General features: G+C 39.2%; 1 protein-coding gene and 1 long non-coding RNA gene across 4 annotated transcripts; one reads left to right on the top strand and one right to left on the bottom strand.

Annotated features, from left to right (window-relative positions):
• Window positions 1–1,197: 1,197 nt before the first annotated feature.
• On the bottom strand, window positions 1,198–3,405 carry LOC120437645. Its single transcript, XR_005611317.1, has 2 exons — window positions 3,300–3,405; window positions 1,198–2,543 (listed from the first exon to the last, which is right to left on the bottom strand). It is a non-coding gene; the product is annotated as an uncharacterized LOC120437645 (long non-coding RNA).
• Window positions 3,406–4,544: 1,139 nt separating this feature from the next.
• mfsd8 (major facilitator superfamily domain containing 8) lies at window positions 4,545–16,445 on the top strand. 3 transcript variants are annotated; one of them, XM_031756329.2, is made up of 13 exons: window positions 4,545–4,950; window positions 5,380–5,465; window positions 5,669–5,712; window positions 8,429–8,669; window positions 8,779–8,892; window positions 8,981–9,125; window positions 10,082–10,140; window positions 10,397–10,505; window positions 11,387–11,521; window positions 11,601–11,704; window positions 11,849–12,075; window positions 12,195–12,435; window positions 15,660–16,445. In XM_031756329.2, the coding sequence occupies exons 1-12, from the start codon at window positions 4,895–4,897 to the stop codon at window positions 12,399–12,401; spliced, it is 1,527 nt and encodes a 508-aa protein (XP_031612189.1). In that variant the 5' UTR covers window positions 4,545–4,894; the 3' UTR covers window positions 12,402–12,435; window positions 15,660–16,445. The 3 variants fall into 3 exon arrangements, with proteins under 3 accessions (XP_031612189.1, XP_039465535.1, XP_031612190.1); XM_039609601.1 differs by having other exon boundaries at window positions 12,195–12,441; window positions 15,666–16,445; XM_031756330.2 differs by lacking the exon at window positions 15,660–16,445 and having other exon boundaries at window positions 5,383–5,465; window positions 12,195–12,401.
• The last annotated feature ends 138 nt before the right edge of the window (window positions 16,446–16,583 follow it).

Here is a 16,583-nt window from a genome sequence, read left to right as displayed (position 1 = left end):
ATTCCTCCTCGTTCCCCAGGATCGTGGACCTCTTACTAAGAACGCTGGCCAACCCCGAATTCACGTAGTTGGTCTTTTCTCCTTCATAGGAAAGAGGCTGTCGACAGACTTCAGCGCGGGCTCTCCACGATGTCAGGAAACGACGAGGTCACTCCGTTGGAGCATAAAATTAGTTATAATTCGATGTCCTAAATCCGGCTCGAAGGACCAATTAAATGTCAGGAGTTTATTTTGAATAAGACATTCTTCAGGCTGAATAAAGACACTCAGACAGTTAGAATATAATAACAGCGACGTGCACGGGTGAGAACTCTGGCGAGACACACCCTGAGTGCAGGCGACAGTTCTTTTTATAGGTTACATCGCGTATGCAAACACATCACATTTTCTTTAAGCAAGTTCCTCTAAACCAACGGTTGTGTGTGGGTGTGTGTGAGTCAGATGTGTGTATGGCTGTGCACTTTTGAACTCTTGTGGTTTAGGTGTTGCATTTGTTTTCTGCTTAGATAGTTTGTGTTGCAGGGTTCACTGTCAGTTCACATGGCAGTGGAAAAGTACAACAAGCCTTGTGAAATGGGGAAGTACAGCAAATTTTGTGAAATATATAAACACTTTACAATATGCTTGAAAATTAAAGATAACTAAACAACGAATAAAACACATAAAAACATAAAAACTTATAACAAACGTCAAAAGTTTATTGTACAAACATGATAGTATATTGTACAAACATGAAAAGTATCTTGTTAGAACAATAAACTTTTCACGTTATAACGTGATATACTTCTATTTTTCTTTTGCCTGGGTGGCAGCTCTACACTGTAAACCCGGATAAGTTCAATACACTTAAATCGTTTGAGGAAACCGATTCCCTTCAAATGATTTGAGTAATCAACCCAAAACAAAAAATTAACTGATTTAGTCAAGTAAACTTAAAAGTAAAATTGTCACAATTTACTATATTGAGTCATCGCTACCTAAAGTGTTTAAGTATTCAATATTTCAAAAATAATTTGTTTAAGTACAGTTAACTTAATACTAATAGAAAAAACTAAATTGTTTAAGTGGTGCTAATATTACAAAACTCACTTTTTTGCGTAGTGTTTAATTAAAAGCGTCTTTTAATTAAATGTATTATTATTGCTAAAACTTAATATGTCAAGGCAAACACACTCAAAACCAAAGACCACTAAAGTGTTTCTTGTTTTTTTTTTTTACTTTATTTATAACAAAACAAGACTTTTGTTTTCCTTTGAACAGTATTCCAATTTTTACACATGGCGCTTCTAAGAAGACATTTCTTTCAGAAACAAACACAATATTTCAGTTGTTCCTAGCCACTTTTTGACAAGAATTTATTTGTGGTCTCTGAGGTAGTTTTTTTTGAACAGTAAGTTTTTTGTTTGCACAATTGGACTTCCAATAAAACATTTTCTTTAAAACAATCCTTTTAAACAGATAAAACTGTGTATCACAAATAAAGAACTTTGGTGCGACACTCTGGGTAACAAGTTGTAACAGTAAAACTTATTTTCACAAATATTTTAACTTGGAAAAATAAAAACTATGGAATAAGGAATGGCCCCAGCGAGACAATGAAATTAAAGGAATAGTTCACTGATTTTACATAATAAGATATGTTCTTACCTTAGATTTGACGAGTTGATGTGTACCAGTCTTGTCTTTGTGCGTGCCCTCAGTCATGCAAATGGAGCAAAGCCTCTCCCATATATTCCAAATACCTCCAAGGGGTACTATATTACAAGGTGTAATAACACTGTAGTAGCACTTCTTCATCCCCCCAGTAACTCAGTCTATGCTCCAGAGTGCACTAGGGTTACTGCGCACTTGTAATATAGTGCCCCTTTTTATCGGCTTAAAAAATCTATACGTTAAATTTAGTGAAACTAAACTTAGATAGTGTAACTTTTCATGTAATTTTACATAAATAGGGAAAACGTGGAGGAGCTCGGTAGCTTCTAAAAGGAGCAAAACGTGGAGGTAGTTGGAATATATGGGAGAGCCTTTCTCTCGCACAAAGACAAGACAGGTATGCATCAACTCTTCAAAGCTAAGGTAAGAACATATCTCAGTATGTAAAATCAGTGAACTACTCCTTTAAGCCCTGGTTTTGCCATCCACTAAAAACAAAAAAAGACAATTACAAACACAATAATGACTTCCTGAACTTGAGAAAAAGCTGCTCAATGAAGAGTGAACATTCAATGTATCTATGCACACATTGAAAGCTCATTTTTTAGCCTTTGGAGTTTTGGAGGAGGATCGTTTCGTCCCAGATTCAGCATAATCTGCTGGATAAACAGGAATGTATTCTTCATGCACTTTGGGTACTCCAAGCGGAGTGCACAAGTCAGTCCAAACAGGAGACACATTGCCAAAGGAAGACTGCAGATGGAATCCATTACCACATTGCCCTCTAGAAGGATCTCCAGCTGGGAGGGGTTCAGTTCTTGCTCTGGACTTCCGTTTTCACCATTGAAGATGATTCCTATTGGGATTTCAAGGTCACCATCAGCAGCATTCTACAGAGGGGGGAAAAACTGTGAGTTAACCTGTTGGTGGAGAGTAACACAAGTATAAAAGGTCAAAGTATTGTATTTCTATAAATGCTCTTTATTATTTAAGTACAAGTTAATTGTCCAAATAAAAAAAAAAAAAAACAGGAAAATTTGGGGAATCTGTAAGGCTTATTGTCATTATACAACTGTATAATGAAGTTTGTCCTCTGCATTTGACCCATTCTTCAATGTTGATAAGGCAGCAACCCGTCAAGAGAATGGGTTTTGTAGATTGGCTGCAGGAGCCTGTACAGCAGGTTGCGACCTAGGCTTAACCTGGAAGGAGGATTAACCTGTTGTGCATATTTTTGTAATTTTTCTTTCATAAAGATGATGAGCTTCATCTAACACCGTCCACTGGTTCACTCTTCTACTCTGGTCCTCCTCCTCTGACCGGGGCCGGAGTCCGGACCCGGCTAACCCTGAACACGGTTTGGATGTGCTCACATCACACAATGGAACCGCGCGGTTTGGATGGACGAGGAAGATGCTAGAACCATTACGCATGAGCAGGGGTTAAGGCTGTGAGGGTTACAGCCTTAAAACATTTATAATAAATACTTTTCACTACTTTGCGGATTTCACTTATTGCGGGTTGTTTTTGGGACGTAACCCCCGCGGTAAACGAGGGTTCACTGTAGATTGAATTAGCGTGCACATTTGCGTAATGTAACATGCAACTATTTTTGCTTAAAGTTGAAATACAAAGATTTAACTCACCAGTTTGCGTGGAGGTTTGAGGAAAAGTACTCCCTATCGACTGTAGACTGAAACAAACATGTCCAATCCCAGGCAAAACCACCAAAAACGACTTGTCTTAATTTTTCTGACAAACAAGTCCAGACGTGTCTTCGGTTCCAGTGCCGGAAAAATATGGGAGGGGCAACAAAAACTTAAAAATAGTGAAAGTGCTTTCAACTAAACATAATCAGTAAACATCAAATTTACTTTTATTATTTGAGTGTTGAGTTTAAAACTTATTCTCTTATAAAAAATTGAACTTAAACTATTTATTAGAATAAACTTAAAATAGAAAGGACCATGTTAAATGTATTCATTTTAGTGCATCACATGCAAAACAATATAGGTTAAGTGCAAAAAGCTTCCACCGATGAGTTCTGTCTGACACAGTTATATGATTTTAGTTTTACAAAGAAAATTAATTACCATCAGTGATTATAGCTAAACCATTTGAATGCAAATAACTTTTGGGATTACAGTGTACGCTTCCGTACCCTCCCCACCCATCCACTAACTGATCTGAGCCATTGTCTGAGAAGCCCTTAACACTCAGGTCACTCACACATGAACTATATTCAGACCAAGTCCTTTGCACTACTTTCAAGCATGTTGCATCCTGTTCACTAATGTGTGTCCTTCTATTGTTTTGTATATATTCCTCTTGTTTTGTAAATATTTCTCCTGTTTGTTATTTATTTATGCTGTCTTAATATTTACATTTTATTCCTGTAGAATTTCGTTGTACATGTACAATTACAATAAAGGGCTATTCTATTCTATTCTAATTTTTTTTTACATATATAAGTCAATAATTGTGCTCAGATTCTTCCATATTATAGCTGGACTAGTTGCCTTTTAAATTACTTTTGTATCAGCCCCGCACTCTAACTGAATCCACCAATCGCAGCACGGCGTCCTTCTCGCCGATCCAATCAAGTGACCCTCGGACTGTGTTTGGGTGGTTTGCGAGTTTTCACGTGAGCGCGGTTCGTCAAAGTGCGCGCTAACAGCCGAGTAAAAACGGATGTTATTCGAAATTAGCGTCTAAAACACTGCGCAGCCGGTGCAACAATAAAGAAAAGACACCTCAGAGTGTTTAATGTTTATATAAATAATTTCATGCTAAGTTTTTGATAAGATATGATAAGCGTACTGAAGAAAAATCCCGGCAGAACACAGTTTAATTGGGACTCAATTTGCCTTATTTTGAAAGAATTTACCGGAAGCCGATGCTTAAATAATGGGTGCCTTGCGTGTTAGCGCTGTCACTGGTATCATAGTCCAGCTTTGCGGGTTTTTATGTGGCGTACTGTGCTTTATGTGCTTTGTTCTTGGTGAAACGACCGTTTATCATGGTTTGTGGTATCAGTTAGACTCGTGCGTATGACTTAAGGTGTCAAATGTTTGTCCCTAACGTTAGCTAGCTAGCTACTCGGAGCTTTATGGAAGAGGTGAAAGTTAGCAAGTGTAGTTCACTGACCCTCGACTACATGGCGACTTAGAAGTAGTGTTTTGCTTTTTCAAAGTCCACGGGTTGAGTCATAATATCGCAGAGTTAGCGTTTTGCTAAAAAAATGTCTCAACCTGAACCCGACGACATCACCCCGCTGCTCAGGGATGAGGCTAGCAGGTAAGTCCAGATAGCCGCCTCCCTAAATAAAAACAACGAGAGGAAGCTTGAGTATGAGTAAATGTTACTCAACAGGTTGTAGAAGCGCTGGTTTTACTGGCCTTGTGTTGTGTCTGTTTTGCAGTATGTAAGCAACAAAGTTAAGCTACAAAGCAACTTAACATAGGCAGACTTTATTTACATTGGGTTACTCGATAAAACACGCAGCTGCAGTCAGAGATGGTGGGTGCAGCAGCTTTATTCACCTTTATTCTTTAACCCAGTTTTCTTTATCATACTGTGTTCTCGCCCCTATAAAAAAAGGAGACGCTGACCTGTCATTTGCCCATATATCTTGCTAGCTAGTACATTACTCCTATAGGTTACATTGTCTTGCTGGTATGTCATCCTTTATGGATAACTTAATGGATAATCTGTACTCCATGTCAGCAGCGATGACTCTCAGGGTGAGGACTACAGAAGTCGGTGGAGGTCCATCAGAGTCATGTACTTCACTATGTTCCTCAGTAGTGTAGGTGAGGACACGGGAGTATAACACTTTTATCACGTTCAAAGTCATGATCTCAGCACTGTTACAGGAAAAACAGAAAACTGTGGCTTCTGACCTGTGATGCCATTTGAAGAGACATGAAATAACTTCAGTCACTTCTAGCCTAAAAACATGTTGAGCATCTTCAACAGCTTGTGAGTCATCAATGTGATCTGTGCTCTCTCTTAGGTTTCACTATTGTCATCACATCCCTTTGGCCCTATTTGCAAAAGGTAAGTAGTGACACAGTGTACTTTGGGCTGAACATTGTTGCCTGGTTCAACTGATGTCATTAATTCAAACTAAGCTCTGTGGTTTGTTTTTGCTACTTAAATGCAGTCTTGGGTGTTTAAAGAGGAAGTGAAAGATGCAAAGAGGATTGTTGGGGATTTAATTTAGGACATAGTACCCTGCTCTTTGTCCTTGTCAAATGACTGAATGATTAAGCACTTGTAAGCAGGGTTCCTATACGCGTGCTGGACAATACTTGAACTTATGTCGTGTTTTCAAGGTTTACAAAGGTTCTTTGATATTGGTGCTTTAAACTGCTTTGAATGTAACTGCAGTCTGTTCATTATACACATGAACGGACTGGTGATGAGTTTTAATAGCATAATTCACTGTTTTCTATTAGCTTGTCATGTCCACCGCTGTTCTGTCATGCCATTGTCTCCCCAAAAACACTTCAGTCATGTTTTGTGAGTTTGTTTTTCTCTTTGAGCTTCTACTATGTGGTTTTTGTTTTTTTTGTTTTTTTGTTTCCCCCCACTCGTTCCATTGTGTTAAATTCAACTTCTGTCTTACTTATGTTGCAGTATATTTAAGTTGCACCACATGTTGTGCTTTTGAAGCTACACTTCAGCAGTAGAAGTTCCTGTATGTCACTGTAGTGCAGAGGTTCCCAAAGTGTGGGGCCCGCCCCCTAGGGGGGGCGCAGAGCCATTGCAGGGGGGGCGCGGTATGAAAGGGGAAAAAAAAAAAAAAAAAAGAGCGCTTAGACACTGTGGACAGGTTTTTGACGGGGCTCCCACACAAACGCAAAGCAGGAGATGAAGCATCGCCAAATATGTTTCCAAACCAACTTCCTTCCAAGCCAAAGACAGGAAAATATGGTGAAGCATATCTTCCTTTGGCTTCACCTGCACAAGTGCCGAGGTAGGTCTCCCTGCAAAATTAGTTTCCCTGCGTCCGGGAGCACGCGCTGTGCTCTCAAATCACGGACAAACAGTATCCCACATTCTTGATTTTTAGTTCACAAACACTTCTTGTAATAACTAACTACTTCCTGACATTTTGGACATGTTACTAACATGTCCAAAGCACGCGCTTGTGCTCTCCAAATCACGGACAAACAGTATCCCACATTCTTGATTTTTGGTTCACAAACACTTCTTGTAATAACTAACTACTCCTGACATTTTGGACATGTTACTAACATGTCCAAAGCACGCGCTGTGCTCTCCAAATCACGGACAAACAGTATCCCACATTCTTGATTTTTGGTTCACAAACACTTCTTGTAATAACTAACTACTCCTGACATTTTGGACATGTTACTAACATGTCCAAAGCACGCTGTGCTCTCCAAATCACGGACAAACAGTATCCCACATTCTTGATTTTTGGTTCACAAACACTTCTTGTAATAACTAACTACTCCTGACATTAAATGTCAGGAGTAGTTAGTTATTACAAGAAGTGACATTTTAATGTCAGGAGTAGTTAGTTATTACAAGAAGTGTTTGTGAACTAAAAATCAAGAACTAACATGATGTTAGCTCTTTATGCAGTAAAGTTACTGCGGGATACAAATAATATCAGGCTGATCCTGTCGTAATTTGTTCCCCCTGTTCAAATCACGGACTAACAGTATCCCACAGCTGTTTATGTGTTTAAACCCATTTTGCACAGGGAGGCATTTTTTTGAAAAATGTATTGATAGCAATGTTGAATATTATTACACAGGAAAAAAAACAACTACACGTAAAATAATTACACCATGACGCCTCTGCCTTTCTAAGTGGAGGGACAGTAACTGCGTGTGTATATGTAAGCGTGTAAAACCTGAAGATAGTCAGATTAACAGTATTTTGTCTCTATCTGCCATTCTGCAATTCATCTCATGTAAACAATAACGTGGCGCACAGCGTGACGTGAAAAAAGGCACATGCCTTTGACGTTGCCTGACGAACTCTGTAATCCTCATCCACACGTAAACGCAAAAAAGGAGTTTTAAATAATCTCCGTTTGCGGTGAATCATAACGCCCGTTACGTGTTGACGAAAAAGCCCAAACGCATAGAAACAGCTGAGTTTTCAAAAATACCCGTGTAGGTGTGGACGTAGCGTAAAAGAGTTAGTAGTATATTTTATTACTACCTGTAATTTATTGCCGTTTACTTGTATTTGCTTAATTGTTTACTAAATGTTTGAGGTGTGAAATAAACCGCAATGGAGTTTGTAAACAAAATATGGGTGTGTGTGTTTGGAGGATGTGTTTGTGCGGGGTTAGGTGGTGGGGGGGCGCGAACATTTTTCTTGTAAAAAAGGGGGGCCTGGCAAAAAAAGTTTGGGAACCACTGCTTTAGTGTCCTAAAACTGGATTCCAAGTATATTTGAAAACCTGAAATGTTGTGACCTTTCTACATACACTTGTATGCAATGAAGAGGTGAAATAATGTGCATTAATCCTCCTTATGTGTGGACAATGTGTAGGACCCTGCATGTTCCGCTTTTACTGTTACACGGAGACATTTTAGCCAGAACACAGTGGTCTACCAGTCAAGTTTTTCTTCACACTTTCCCTCCACTTCATGCAGCTTGGAAGTTAGTGGAATTATTGCCTAAACGTGTACTCAGTTTCAGATGTGGTTGCTTTGATCAACAGTGGGGCTCTGATGTTGTACTAGGTTTCCTATGAGGTCTAATATGGAGCATTCATTTCTTACAGACTGATGACAGCACCAATGCCAGCTTCCTGGGATGGGTGGTTGCAGCATACAGCATCGGACAGATGGTGGCCTCACCCATTTTTGGCTGGTGGTCCAATCATCGGCCACGCAGGGAACCACTGGTGTGTTCCATCTTCATTAACTTGGCAGCCAACATCTACTATGCCTACGCGTACCTGCCGAAGACCAATAACAAGTATCACATTCTCATGTCCAGAGTCTTTGTGGGCTTCGGAGCAGGTGATCGTTTAAATGTAGACCTAAAAGTTTGATATAATTTCCTTAGTAAGCAAATTGATCTGTTCCCTTATATGATGATCCATGACACATTTTAGTCTTTCCATGTCAGGTAACGTAGCTGTGGTGAGGTCCTATGTTGCTGGAGCTACATCACTGAACGAGAGGACAGGTGCCATGGCAAACATGAGTGCCTGCCAGGCCCTGGGTTTCATCCTCGGGCCAGGTAAGTTTGACAACAGGGAGCAAAGCTGCGAGTTTGCTGAAGAAAAAATCAGTTTTAATGTTTGGTTATGTTTCTGTGTATATGTCAGCCCTGCAGGCATGTCTGTCCTTCATTGGAGAGCAAGGTGTCACACTGGACTTGATAGCGCTGAAGCTCAACATGTACACCACCCCAGCGTTACTGGCTGCAGTGTTTGGCCTCATAAACATCCTGCTCGTCGTCATTGTGCTGAGGTGACTGAACAAATTCTTGATGTGACTTCTTGTTTGTGTATAACATGGTGTCACCATAAACTTGATCTATGTACTGTAGTAAATCTGTCTTGACCCCTCAACTGGGCCTTTTTTTGAGGCTCTACCTAAATTAACTTTAGGTTCAGTGGTCACCAGGGTCAAAGATTTAAATCAGGACCGTTTGAGAGTTTAGTATTATTGATCTGGTGTCAGTTTATTTATATTGTAATGTTTTAAATGCCGTATAAATGTGTAGGTTCACAATTCTTTCAAATTCTGTCTTAAAGCACTGTTTGTGCTTTTGATTTTTATTGAACATATTCATAACACATATTGAACGTATTGCTATTGCAGCGTACTTTGGGTCATTATCTGTTTACACAGTCTGATCAGCAGCGTATGGTTGAATCCGAGCAGAGAATGCAGCCCTGCTGCTTCTATCAGCAGTCACAGAAACACCACTGACAGTCATACATGTCTATGCCATAATATTAGCCCCGCCATGTTAGACAGATAATGTGGTATGCTTCAGATCATGAGCTGTTTCTCTCCTGCTCCATACCTTTCTCTTCCCATCATTTTGATACAAATTAATAAATGTTAATCTTGGGTTCATCTGACCAAATATTTTTTCCAGAACTGTGCTCTTTTAGATGTTTGCTGGCAAAGTCTAGTCTGACCTTCAGCTGGTTGCTTGCACCTTTTAAATTATCCGTATTTACATTCATGAAGGTCATTGTAGACCTTGACAATGATACTCCTGCATCCTGAAATATTTTTGACTTGTCTTTAACATGTGAAGTTGTTTTCCTTAACCATTTTTTTGAAAAAAAGGATCGGTCTTGAGTAGGATAGTTCTGGAAAATTTCAGTATTTGACTGGTCATTTCATTATTTTACATAGACGATAAAAATACTGTGGATCTACCCTTTAGCTAAAATGTCTGATTCTTTCAGAGAGCATCACGTTGATGAAGATGGAAGGCACATTCAATCTATCAACTATACATCAGAAGGTGCATCTATTTTTCTTTAGCATTTACTGTATGCCAAGGAAGGACGACTTGCTGAAGGCAATTTAGAGAAAAAGTGAAAACTATTTTGGACTAAAACATTTTATTTATTTTTAAGTCATTTAAAATACAGAGTGACATAAAGCAGTACTGCGCTGACTCTGAATGGCTAATGTTAAAGGAATCATACATTTTGAATATGAAAATAAATGAGTCATGTATTACAGTTTCTGATGGAAGATATATTTATGTTTTCTAGAGAGAGTTGATATTTCAGAAGAAACTGTTGAAAGCATCGATCAGGTGGCTGTCATGACATCCAACATCCTGTTCTTCATCGTCATGTTCATCTTTGCCATCTTTGAGACGTATGTATTTCTTCAAAGACGTCAGACTCACAGATGGTACATTAAAGCTGGTTCCAGCTGGGTATCGCCACTGATTTCTATTAGTGATTCAATTCTGATTCACAAGGTCCCGTTTTGGGGGTTTAGGGTTAGGATTCAATTTTGACTCAGTCAGAAATATTATAATTCTGATAATTTATCAGTACATGTCCATATTTTTATATCTATGTATAAAAACAATGCTGACACTTCACTTCTTCACTTCGCTGAGACTTCATCAGAGGTGTAAGCATCACAGCAGATATCTTTCTGTCAAAGTAACTGAGGATATAACAGAAAAATATAAAGGAGATTTTCCTGTCCTGGCTTTTTGTAGCAGATTACCTTAAATATTCTGCATTAGAACAAAAACTGAAGAAAACATCAATTATCATATGAACATTACCTGAAGTGAAGCAGAGCAAAGTTACAGAGGTTTTGTTAGAGATACAGCTAAGCGTTTTGCATTTGACATATTTAGATAAGTTTCGATTTCTTCGGTGTTGAACAGCAGAAATGAGGCTTTCTTGTGGCAAAATACATTTATATTACAAAATTGATTCAGGATTTAATTAATCTATCTCATTTTTCAAACTAAAAAAAATTATTATTATTTTTTTTTTTTTAATTTTTAAACCCACTCCTCGTTCTAAGTCTCAAGAGTGAAGCCAGTGCAAAGTGTCTTAAATCTGCATTATTTCTATTGGCCAGCAGGGTGTGACTCTTGTACTTGTGAAAAGACCTAAAGTTGTTCTGAAGTCTATGGGCCAGTGCTATGCCTGTCTTTTATATCCAGTCTATGGCAGTCTTTCTCTCTCTTTAAAGCCTCTTTTGTGCTCTGCTGTGACTGTGTTTTTCTTCAGAATTACCACGCCCTTATCTATGGACATGTTTGCCTGGACAAGGAAAGAAGCTGTGCTGTACAACGGGATCATTCTCTGCTGCATCGGATTTGTATCAATCTTGGTGTTTCTGGTTGTAAAAGTGGCTTCTCTTAGGTATCACCCCTCTCACTGCACATATAAATTACATCAAATAAAGAATCGCGTTTACTGAATTTCGTTTATTTCCTTCCAGATTCGGAGATCGGCCTGTGTTGTTAATCGGCTTGATCATTATTTTCTGTGGCTTCTTTATTCTTCTTCCATGGGGAAACCATTACCCTAAAATCCAGTGGGCAGGTATTGATCGGTTGATTTTAAGTAGTCAGATTAGTTTCCAGTTGTTGCCATTTTGACTCTTGACAGCTCAGTGTGTAGTTGTTACATCTTTCCAAGCATCTGTTTAGATTTAAACTAATTTCTATCCTCCTCTTTCACAAACAGACGTAAAAAACAACTCCTTTGTGACTCAGATGCCTGACCTCATGCCAGCCCCGAACAGTACTGTGGAGCCAACGGGGTGTCCAATCGAACAAACCTGGTGCCAGTATACTCCTGCTATACACATAGCTCAGTTCTTCTCAGCGGACTTCCTCATTGGAGTGGGATACCCAGCCTGCAATGTGATGTCCTACACACTGTATTCCAAAATCCTTGGACCCAAACCTCAGGTAAATACTAACATGTGTTAGAATATGGGCACATTCATTTTGAATGTGCCCATATACTTCTCAAATGTCTAATTTTGAAACCTAAAAGTTAAACTCATGCGCCTTGTTTGTTTCCTCAGGGTGTGTACATGGGCTGGCTGACGGCGTCGGGCAGCGGGGCACGGACACTTGGCCCGGTCTTCGTCTCCCATGTCTACACCCACCTGGGACCTCGCTGGACCTTCAGCCTCATCTGCGGCATGGTGGCAGGAGCCATCATCCTCCTCAGCTCGGCCTACCACAGACTCATCGCCTTTTCTGTTCGCCATGGAAGGATTGTAGAGTAGCATTGATGGAAAGCGATCGCTATTTGTTATACTTGCTTTCTACGGTGGCCCCTAGAGACAAAGCACGTACAAACTCCAAAACACATGCAAACTCCAAAACACTTGCAAACTCCAAAACACTTGCAAAATCCAAAACACTTGCAAACTCCAAAACACTTGCAAAATCCAAAACACTTGCAAACTCCAAAACACATGCAAAATCCAAAACACTTGCAAACTCCAAAACACTTGCAAAATCCAAAACACTTGCAAACTCCAAAACACATGCAAAATCCAAAACACTTGCAAACTCCAAAACACTTGCAAAATCCAAAACACTTGCAAACTCCAAAACACACGCAAACTCCAAAACACATGCAAACTCCAAATCACAACGGAAGTGCTCCAGGACGCTAGGGGCAGTGTTGAGCTCAATTTGCAAAATAAACGGCAAGTTTGTCTGTATGGGACGGTCTAGTCTCCGTCGCGCTTCCCAGGTTGCCTAGCAACCATGATACTAACCGCTGGAAACGTGTCATACAACTTTGTTTGACAGAAATGAAGGAGAACATATTTTGTTCATTTGTTTGTTTGTTTCTACAAGAGCTTTGTGTGATTTGATAAGTATCTGAGGCTGAGACCACAGGACTGTAAAACATGATTTTTGGGCTTCATTTCTGTAATGAACAGTCATTTAAGATTAGTTAGTAAATAACAATTAGCTAATGTTGTTCATGAGACTAAAGTCATATCACTTTGGTAATGTAAATATAATATGGCCAATATTATAGTTATTATATTAATCATTATTAGCTATTACAGCAGTGAACATGAACTCTGTGTCAAATACTGAGCCTCAGTACAGATTCAAGTTGCAGTTATCTATATGTCTTATCACCTTAAATCTTCACTCAAAGAGAAGTATCTTTGACAGTCCGTATATAGGTGTATCATATATAAGAGACAAATGTTGTTCCTTCAGTATGTTGGCATTGCTAAATTTGGCTCATTGCTTACATATATTTATAAAAAGAAAATGTACAAACTGTGATAACTGTTTCTGATAAAATGAAGAGTAGACTGATATATGAAATATTCCTTTATTGGGTGAGAAAATCAGAGCATGTCATAACTGCTTTAAGTCATACAGAATAGATATCAGAGCCTTAAACAGGCTGACTTCTGCTAAATGGGTCAAACTGGGCAGAAAGTATACAAACACATAACATCCTTATAAAATATGATGTAACACTATAGATCAACTTACCTCAGAATATATAAAGCATATAAACAGTTACAGCAATATGATGCAACAAACACAGCAGTGCTACTAATCCAAAATACTCAAAGCTTCATAGAACTGAAACAAACATTTATTTTTAGCTCCATTCTGCTGCTGATACATACTTTAGGTTTCTGAATATTAAACTTGTTGCTGCCTTTCATAGTGTGTAACTTGAAGGCCCTGAGTACTTTCTCCCACACTGAAAACACTGGGATGATAACATTATTTGAACATTACCTAATAAGACTGATTCAGGACAGATAATTAGTTATTTTAAATGTTTCTAGCAGTCCTTCACAAACAGGGAACAGTCTGTCTATTCTCTCCATCTGTCAGCTGCTGCTGGCTCTTCCTCCTCCTCTTCCTCACACACTGCTGAGTTTGTCCTGGTGGATCATCAGGGTGCAAAGCCTCACAGATGATGTGCAGCAGTGGGTCCCTCAGTCTGTCCTCACTCTGGACACTTGCAGTTGTCACACATGGAAATCAAATGTGTGATAAGCTGCAGGATTCAAACACAAGTGTAACTTATAAATACATGTTCATACTTTTATTCCACAATCAGAGAGAAAGAAACAGAGAGAGTGCAGGACAGACAGACAGGTGACAGTCTCAGGTGTACACACTGCTACAAAACAGCACAAGAGAAGGAGGATTTAGTGTTTGTGTTATTACGAGTGCTAAACAAGAAGAGTTCCCAGATGGTCCAGTGGACACATGTGTGACTCCTGTGATTAAAGCATCTTTCTTTCAGCTTAACGAGTGAACCGTCAGCTCGTTCAAACACACGTTAAAGTCCGTTTGGCTCGACACCACCGAACAGAGGCAGCAATATAACATAGCTAACATTAACAGTGCAGTGAATCCTGCTTGTGCCGTCATATTCAGGACTGCAAACCGAGCAGCATCACTGACTTTCAGCTTGTTGTGTTTGTGGATATATGACTGACTTTAATTATCCATAAAATCATCACATTCTCTGTAAGATTAAAGTCAACTATTGAACGGCATATATTTTGAAGTAAAGGCTTTAAAACCAAGTTAGTACAAACATCACTAATGTCACTTAACTTTGCTGACATGTGGCCAACAGTAATGTTTTAATGTTCTTCATTATAAAAACATTTGCGCATAAATAAGTGACATAATATTCAGTACTTACTTCTGAAAGTTTACTCTTTGGCGGCTCCGCTTCCGCCGTTTTTTTCGGCAAAATTATCCACACCACGGCCGCGCTATGAAATCTGGGATATGTTGGGCCATGAAGGCTACACCGACCCATCCTTAAAATTCAGGGAAATTAAGGACGCATTTGAGGGCCGCATTTCGAGCAGCCTTTGAATTGGGACAGCCTTCGTCGTGTCGCTGTGACATAATCGTCCTTAAAATGTGGCCTTTAAGGCTGCAGACCCTGAATTGGGATAGAGCCCAAATCCGGTCATTGGTACTTCCTGGCTTGTGTAGTTACTAGGTAACGAAAGCTCAACACTGCCCCTAGCGTCCTGGAGCACTTCCGTTGTGTTTTGGAATTTGCAAGTGTTTTGGAGTTTGCATGTGTTTTGGAGTTTGCAAGTGTTTTGAATTTTGCAAGTGTTTTGGATTTTGCAAGTGTTTTGGAGTTTGCAAGTGTTTTGGAGTTTGCAAGTGTTTTGGATTTTGCATGTGTTTTGGATTTTGCAAGTGTTTTGGATTTTGCAAGTGTTTTGGAGTTTGCAAGTGTTTTGGATTTTGCAAGTGTTTTGGAGTTTGCATGTGTTTTGGATTTTGCAAGTGTTTTGGATTTTGCAAGTGTTTTGGAGTTTGCAAGTGTTTTGGATTTTGCAAGTGTTTTGGAGTTTGCATGTGTTTTGGAGTTTGCAAGTGTTTTGGAGTTTGCAAGTGTTTTGGATTTTGCAAGTGTTTTGGAGTTTGCAAGTGTTTTGGAGTTTGCATGTGTTTTGGAGTTTGCATGTGCTTTGGAGTTTGTACGTGCTTTGTCTCTAGGGGCCACCGTAGCTTTCAGCACATAAGTCCTGGCCATCATGACAACCTTCTGTCGCTGCCACTTTGAAATGTTGGGACTGATAAGCTTTTAAAAGTTTAACTCAGGGTTTTGACTTTTTAACTCTTGCAAAGACAGTTTTTTCATAACTTGATCGAAGACCGCTGCTTCATGATTCACAAAGGAGCTAAAACTGCAGTGAACACAAAGCTCACTTGTTGGGAAAGAAAGCATGACAGAAATGTCTTTGAGTGATGAACATAATTACACATGCATTACATCATAGGACATTACATTTGAGAATTTTAACATTTCCTGCTAAACTCTTTTTCTTAATGGAAAAAATACTAACATTATTTTTCCTCATTCTGTTAATGGCTTAACCTGTAGTTGTTTAAAACTGCAGGTTTTTGTCTATTGGAAAATATTCAGAAATGTCTGGGTGGGTGCGGGTGTGTATGGTAACAATAAACTGAATAATAAATAAACTGTTGAAGATTTTATCTAACCCTGTGCTGGCAGTATTGTAGTGTGTGTATATCTTATGATGAGGTGGGCTTCTTTATATCAGATATTGTATTATGTGTGTAGCCTAACATTGTTGCTCCTCAGAGAAGGCTTAACCAGCTGTGCACTTTAAATTGTTAAAGGAAAAACCATGAGAAGAGGGAGGAAGCGGTCCCTCTCTTTAAACAAACAATAACACTGCAGACCCCTTCTGGCAATCTGATGGATGACTCTGTATTTGGTTGCCAGGAGAACGATACTGTGTGACTAATAAAGTTTTGTGGTGGGGGGATTATGGTGTGAGCCTGTTTTTCATTCCAGTGAAAGGAACTCTTAATGCTTCAGCATACTGACATCTTGGACAATGTCCCCAACTTTGTGGAAACAGTTTAAGGATGGACCCTTCAGTTCCAGCATGCACACCAGTGGA

Source organism: Oreochromis aureus, linkage group 3, assembly GCF_013358895.1.
Source record: "Oreochromis aureus strain Israel breed Guangdong linkage group 3, ZZ_aureus, whole genome shotgun sequence".
NCBI classification, from domain to species: Eukaryota; Metazoa; Chordata; class Actinopteri; order Cichliformes; family Cichlidae; genus Oreochromis; species Oreochromis aureus.
The sequence above is the reverse complement of the archived record's forward strand: the minus strand, read 5'-3'. Positions and strand labels throughout refer to the sequence as shown.